This window comes from Triticum urartu, chromosome 2A (assembly GCF_056163025.1).
Source record: "Triticum urartu cultivar PI428250 chromosome 2A, HENAU_Tu73, whole genome shotgun sequence".
In the NCBI taxonomy this organism is placed as follows: Eukaryota; Viridiplantae; Streptophyta; class Magnoliopsida; order Poales; family Poaceae; genus Triticum; species Triticum urartu.
The window spans coordinates 728,981,282-728,988,285 of NC_141874.1; the positions used below are offsets into that span (position 1 = coordinate 728,981,282).

Below are 7,004 nucleotides of genomic sequence, written 5' to 3' on the forward strand. Positions count from 1 at the left end.
GTCCGTGGCGTGCCACTTGCTGCGCGCATGCATGGTGCAGTGCAACGCGAGACACTAGGCATAGTATAGTGAATGCAGTGATGTGTGATCGCCGATTGAAATAACCCCTGGCATGACTTGACATACAACGCATAGCCGCTTCAACATCTACTTGGGAGGTGTGCGCATAGGCCCTGGGGAACGTGCGTGGAGTGGAGGCCGGCTAGGGCTAGCGGAGTGAATCTTGTCACTCCAACGTCCAGTGATGCGGTGCGTGCGAGCTAGTAGCGTGGCCGGGAACGCGGCTAGCATAGTGCATGGCCTTTGCCTTGGTGCAAAAATCGGCATGTTTGTCACCCTAGCTAGCTTAGAGCATCTCCAACACAAGCGCTATACGAGCGCCAGCGCCGCGTGGTATAAAAACTCTTAGGCCTTCTTTGGTTCATAGAATAGAAATGTTGTAGGAATAGGAAAATCATAGAAAGTGAGATGACATGCATCTCAATTCCTGTTCCTATAAAAAAAATATGTCATTTAATGCATAGGATAAGAATTTTTTCATTGATTCTTAGCTAATGCTTTTTTTCCTTCAAAATATGAAGGATTGATTCCTATCCTATATAAAAATAAAAATCCATTCCTACAAATCAAAGGGCTTCAAAGGAAATTTTCCTATGCAAATCCTATCCTACAGAAGTCATATGACATTCCTATAAACCAAAGACCAAAGGAGGCATTAGTTGTATACCGATCCGTCATCCGTGAGGAGTGGTCGAGCAAGAGGAACGCGTCGTGGAGTACCAGGAGTCTCGTCGTGTACGTGGATGCAACGGTCACAAGGCAAAAAAAAAAAAAACCGGCGACGGGCGGGCTCGCTGGCTGGGCGACGGTGAGGACCGTCGATGCCACGGCATCGTCATCTTGACAAGACGGCGATGGTGTATATATGTGACATTATTTATTTATTAGAGCATCTCCAACAACTAAGTTAATGTTGCATCGATCGGCCTAGCACTTATGCATACTACCTATGTTTCTAGCCCTAGAGATGATAGGGCTAGAAAAATACTACCTATGTTTCTAGCCCTAGAGATGATAGGGAGTAGTACGTACTATGCAGCAAGCCGTCCGTCGAGGAAGGACGCAAAAGTATCAGTACGGACAGGAGAGACAGACATGTGCGGCTCCCAGGAGATGCGTTCCCTTGTTGCTTTTGCTCGACGACAGGTGCAGCTCCCAGCCCAGTCGCAGGAGACGCGACCAAAACCACATCCATGCCGCGCTCAACCTTTTGACTCGCAGCCTGGTCTGGTCCTCCCAATAGGAGTATTGTATTTCCACTGTTTGAGACGAGAAGAAGACCCTGTCGTCTTTCGTTTTGGTTGTGGCCCTCAGGCACCTAGAAGCTTCGAGCGACCCCCAGATGAAGTACGGAGGAGCACCCACGGGACGGGAGCACATGGAAATTTGAAACAAGACCAAATTTCTTCCGAGGCAAGAAACGAGCCTGACACCCGCACTACCCACTCGGCTGCTGCAAGGCAAGGAGAGACGCCGTCCTCCCCATCCCCCACCCCCACCGTCTCCCTCCTCCCTCTCCCTCCAGAATACATCACCCAACGCGCCCCCAACCCAACCCCTCCCTTCTCCCACCAACCTCCCAAGACCTAGGGCAAAAACCCCAAGCCACAGCCATGGCTTATCCCTTTTCCTCGACCGCCGGGGCCGTGCTCCTGCCCGTCGGCCACCCCACCTCCCGCTCCAGCTCCGGCGGCCGCCTCCTCTCCTTCGCGGCGTCGGAGGACCGCAAGGTCTCGGGCCTCGTGGCTCTCGCGCTGCCGGAGGGCGCCTCGGGCCAACACCTCAAGCGGAAGCAGCGTCGTCGCGCTCGAGGTGCCGGAGGGCGCCACGGCCTGCTGGGGCCTCCTCCTGCCCGTCAACGCCACCGACAGCTCGCGCGGAATCACGCTCGTCGCACTCGCCGTGCCGGTGGGTGCCATGGATCTCATCCCGTCCAAGACCATGGACGCGTCGCGCGGGAGCGGCGTCGTCGCGGTCGTGGTGCCTGAGGGCGCCAACGGCCTCCTGCTGCACGCCAACACCACCAACCAAGACAGCTCGCGCGTCATCAGCCTCGTTGCGCTCGCGGTACCGGAGGGCACCATGGATCTCCTCCCGTGCAACACGATGGAATTGGAGGCGTCTCGCGGGAACGGCCTCGTCGCGGTCGCCGTGCCGGAGGGCGCTACGGGCGGCTGGGGGTTCCTCCAAGCCAACACAACCAAGGGCTCGCGCGGGAGCGACCTCTTGGCGCTCGCGTTGCCGGTGGCCACGGGCGGCCGCAACCTTCTCCAGGCCAACAACACCGAGACATCGCGTGGGGACGTGCTGGCACTCGCGATGCCGGCGGGCGGCTGGGGCCTCCTCCCCGCCAACAAGACCACCTCGCGCGGCAAAGGGCTCGTCGCGCTCGCGGAGCCGGCGGGCCGGTGGGGCGACGCTCCCTGGGGGCGCTGGTACGGCGGGGGTGGTCGGGGATCGGGCTCGTCCCGCACCACCAAGACCTCGCGCGGGAGCAGCGTCGTCGCGCTTGCGGTGCCGGAGGGCGCTACCGGCGGCTGGGGTTTCCTCCAGGCCAACACCACCAACTGCGCGCGTGGGGACGGCTTCATGGCGTTGGCGTTGCCGGAGGAGGGCGCCACGGCGGACGACGTCAGGGCGTTCTATCGTCAGGTACGTTCTCCGTATCGATTGCAGCTCTGTGTGTATCTCGCGCTACTTGTCCGTTCTCCTTTGCCTGCTGGAGCCTGTGTCCATGGCCGTCGACAGGGGGGGGGGGGGGGGGGGGGCCAAAGTGGGCGACCGCGCAGGCCCCCAAATCCTAGTTACTCCCTCCGTCCGGAATTACTTGTCGGAGGAATGGATGTATCTAGATGTATTTTAGTTCTAGATACATCTACTTTTATTCTTTTTTAAGACAAGTAACGGAGGGAGTATATACATACGTATATGCCTGTTCGATATCTGCTGAATCCAATCGCTAATTAAGTCGTGACATGGCGCCATGTTTCGCGTGGAGTAATCAAGCCGAGGCGTCGCGCGGCTTTGCCTTACGCCGCCACACTACCACATCGCCGTAGAGCATTTTTCTCCCGTTCAATGTGCGCCTTCGTTTGCCGCCCAAGTCCGAGTCTGCTTCTTGTTGTTGATACATGCACCGCTGTAGGAAACTTTATAATTTCTACTATGCTCCTATCAATACGCCCTGTCAATAATTGAATTACTTGTCTTGTTCATACCACAATTATAAACATAAACAGCAACGTGTGCCTGATTTTTTGTTCCAGAATTATTTCCCCGGTGAGCTACTAGTAGTAGTATTTTAGTTACGCTATATCGGGCCATAAGGGAAGATCGGTAGTAGGACAGTCCTGACTTATGCGGAATTTCTAATTTTGTCCTCGCATGTTTAATTGCCATGACGGCATTCATTGATCTACCATGTATTTATTCTCAAACCATCGATCAAGCATATTGAATATTGAAGAATATATAATTAAATGAAATTATAATCTTGTTGCAGTATCAGCTTTTCGAAATTTCTAAAATTTTGGGCCTAATTTTGTGTTCCGTTCCCGGGCCCCAAATGTCTGGAGACGGCGCGTGTCAATGCGTGCCCTCTCTGATTATTGTAGGAATACCTTGTACTAGATGTCTGTGTATCTTGTGCTACTTGTCCGTTGCCTGTTGTAACTTGTTCAATGCATGCTTTCTTCTCTGATTGTAGGAATTCACCAAGGGTGTTGACAAGATCGGGAGCATCAATAGCTACGCTCTCTTCGGACACCCCGAGATCCTGGAAGTTGCGGCAGAAGCCGCTGAGAGATGCATCCAAGTTGTTGAGCGTTTTCTCCCCATGGTGGTCGATGAGTTAGCTGGCTACCCTCCGTCATATTCAGTTGTCGAGTCCGCTACAGCCCATAGCGTTCGCCTTGTAAAGGACTGCCAGGTCGTCATTGCCGAGTGTAGGGAGGGGTATGTCCGGGAGAGTCCACTGCTTGATGCCCTTTATCACTTCAAGATGCCGTCTGCCGGGTTCATTCTTGATATGGACTTGGGCGGGGTCCCCGACACCCCGAAGCCGTTCATCACCATCATCTCGTCCCCAACAGAGGCAGAGAAGGTGGCCTACTTCAGAGGTGTGGCAGATGAGTTCGAGAAGTTGACCCGCATCATTGAGTCGCGTTTGGAAGAATGGATCAGTTCCGGAAGTCAACTGGGTGGTACGAGTGGAGTGTGATCTCCTCGTACGACGACGAGTAGAGGTAGACTGTCCTTCTACATCCAGTTATGTATGGAGATTTTTCATGATCAATGTGTATGGAGAGCTGGGATGCGGATCCTGAGGAGGTTCCTTGTGTGTTTTCATGAAATGATGTGGTGACGTGCAACTCTAGCGGCCGGAAGACTAATTACCAGGCTTAATTAGTGATTTAATAGTGTGCTGCACCCCGCTACAAGCCCGATAGCCCATCGGCTCAGGGCAATCGTGGCCTGGAGTTAGTTTCTTGCAAGACCATACGTACGCAGTCCAGGGCTGGCAGCCTGTTTGAGGAGTCACCGCTGAGGCGTACCTTAGGCTGACAGAACAAAAATACCTATATAAAGTGTATCTTGATGAAAAAGTTACTGAAAGTTGGACGAAGTGACTATGACATACCTCCCGGGTGCAGGCTTCTCCCTCCCGACGGGGCGGCTTGCAATTAATAAAGCCACAAGGCAACATCCGCACAAGATTTTAAATGTTACAGACCAATAAAACATAAGTTCCTCGGGTTCGACGTCCCGGCAAAGGCTAAGCAACAAGCAGTTTTAAGGATCACAAAAGCAGAGCAAAGCATAAAGCTCAACGCAAAAGACTCAAGCTGGCGGTCCTCCTTGTCGCGACTTCACCATGCACAATTTGATCTGCTCCATAATCTCGGTCATGCGGTTCTCATCACGCGTCTTCTCCAACGGCGCCCAAGCCTGTAAAAAAATGTGGCATTTGAAGATAATATCAGCTGGGGTGGGCAGGGAACTTGTGCTCTATCGTGATTTTGTTTCGCACCGACCAAAGCGACCATAGCAGCGCCCCTACACAACGCCAAACTACCCTTGCATTAGTACCCCTCTGTGCCGAAAGCAAGGTCAACAAGTCATCGCTAGGCTGAGGGTTCCAATTCTGCTTGAAGGCGTTCCTAACCGCACTCCACGCAAATCTAGCAAGACAACAACCGAAGAACACATGGTTTGCGTTTTCCCCTAAACCGCAAATGGCATATGTTCCGTCCGCCGGCCCGTTTCGTTTGGCCACGTTATCCGAGGTTGGAAGGCGGTTGCGGAACATTTGCCACATAAAAATCTTGATCTTTAGGGGGATGCCGACCTTCCATAGCCCCCTAGCCATGTCTAGCGTGTTGCCCTCAGTTAACTTATCGTATAGAGATTTATTCGAGAACTTTCAGGAGGAGGTAAGCTTCCATACAATTGAGTCATTCTCTAGGCTAAGGTTCCGCCCATCAAGGTCGGCCACCATCGCGGCCCAGCTAGCAGCCTCCCCTGTCTCTAGTGCCCGAAAGAAGGTTATCGCCGGAGGGTGAACTCTCAAGGCGTCGGCCACCAGAATGTTAGTGTCCGTGGCAAGTTGGTATAGCTCCGGATGGGTTTGCCACAACGGTGCTTGACCCCACCAACATTCAAGACAAAACCGCGTGGACGTGCCATTGTTAACACAGAACCAGGCTCCAACTGAGAAGGCCGGTCTCACTGCTTGGATCCCATTCCAAAACGTCGAGCCATTGGTTTTGGCCTTGAAAAGATTTCCATCCGGGAAATATTTCACCCGGAGGATATCAGCCCAGAGTCCCGACTCATTTTGGGCGAGGCGTCACCACCACTTGGTGAGCAAGGCAACATCATGAGCTTAGGATTCGTAATGCCCAAGCCTCTGAACTTGTCTGCACACCGCAGCCCATTTCACCAAGTGGTATTTGCGCTTGGTCCCGGTTCCTTACCAAAAGAACCGAGTTCGCGGGGTATCAAGCTTAGTGTGGACACCATCCACGAGGAGGAACATCCCCATTGTGAATAGCGGGAGCGAGGACAGACTCGAATTGGTCAGGATCAACCTAGCCACCGAAGACATAAACCTACCTCTCCACGGGCTCACTCGGTTGGCCACTTTGCCATAGAGTGGCTCCCATTCAGCAATGGTAAGTTTCTTGTGCGAGATCGAAAGGCCAAGGTATTTGATCGGGAAGCTCCCAAGCCTGCAATTAAGCAAATTGGCAATTCGCATGCTATCTTGATCAGCCATCCCAATGGTGATCACTTCGCTCTTTAGGAAATTCATCTTAAGCCCCGACAAGATCTCAAAAGCGAGAAGCAGTAACTTGATCGAGGCGATACTATGGTCATCGGGTTCGAAAAGTAACATCGTGTCGTCCGCGTATTGTAGGTGAGTAACACCGCTTGGACTAAGGTGGGAAACAAGCCCTTTAATGTGTCCCGCAGCTCTGGCTTTGTTGATCATGGCCGCAAGAGCATTCGCAACAAAATTAAAAATCAGTGGCGAGCTCGGTTCTCCCTGCCGAATGCCACGTTTTTTGTGGAAATTTTTTCCCATAGTACCATTAATGGTTACCGCCGTGTGCCCACTATACACGAGGTGCATGATGCGGTGCACAAATCCCGCCTCAAAGCCCTTTTGAGGAGGACCTCTCTCACAAACTCCCAGTTCACGCGGTCATAGGTGCCGGGGCTGCTGATCCACGGGCACCTATGGGACCGGCGGACCGGGTCCCTTTTGGTTCGGCGGGGGCGGAGGTCGCGCAAAGAGCAGATCGAGGCGAAGCACGCGGGCGATTTACCCAGGTTCGGGCCGCACGGATGCGTAAAACCCTACTCCTGCTTTGTGGTTTGGTATTGATTTCTAGCTCGGGAGCGCGGAGTGCTACAGTACACACCGGCGGCTAGCAAGACCG

The 7,004-nt window shown here is 53.3% G+C and overlaps 1 protein-coding gene across 1 annotated transcript; it reads left to right on the top strand.

The window, feature by feature from the left end:
• The first annotated feature begins 1,645 nt into the window (after window positions 1-1,645).
• On the top strand, window positions 1,646-4,359 carry LOC147987279 (uncharacterized). The gene is made up of 2 exons (XM_087540287.1): window positions 1,646-2,712; window positions 3,767-4,359. Exons 1-2 carry the CDS (start codon window positions 1,978-1,980, stop codon window positions 4,277-4,279), a joined length of 1,248 nt encoding a protein of 415 aa, XP_087396413.1. The 5' UTR covers window positions 1,646-1,977; the 3' UTR covers window positions 4,280-4,359.
• Window positions 4,360-7,004: the final 2,645 nt, after the last annotated feature.

Excerpts from the sequence above, each read along its gene's own strand:
- LOC147987279 (XM_087540287.1), top strand. The coding sequence starts at position 1,978 with ATGGATCTCATCCCGTCCAAGACCATGGACGCGTCGCGCGGGAGCGGC. Across the intron at positions 2,713-3,766 it reads TCAGGGCGTTCTATCGTCAG|GAATTCACCAAGGGTGTTGA; the intron begins GTACGTTCTCCG and ends CTCTGATTGTAG.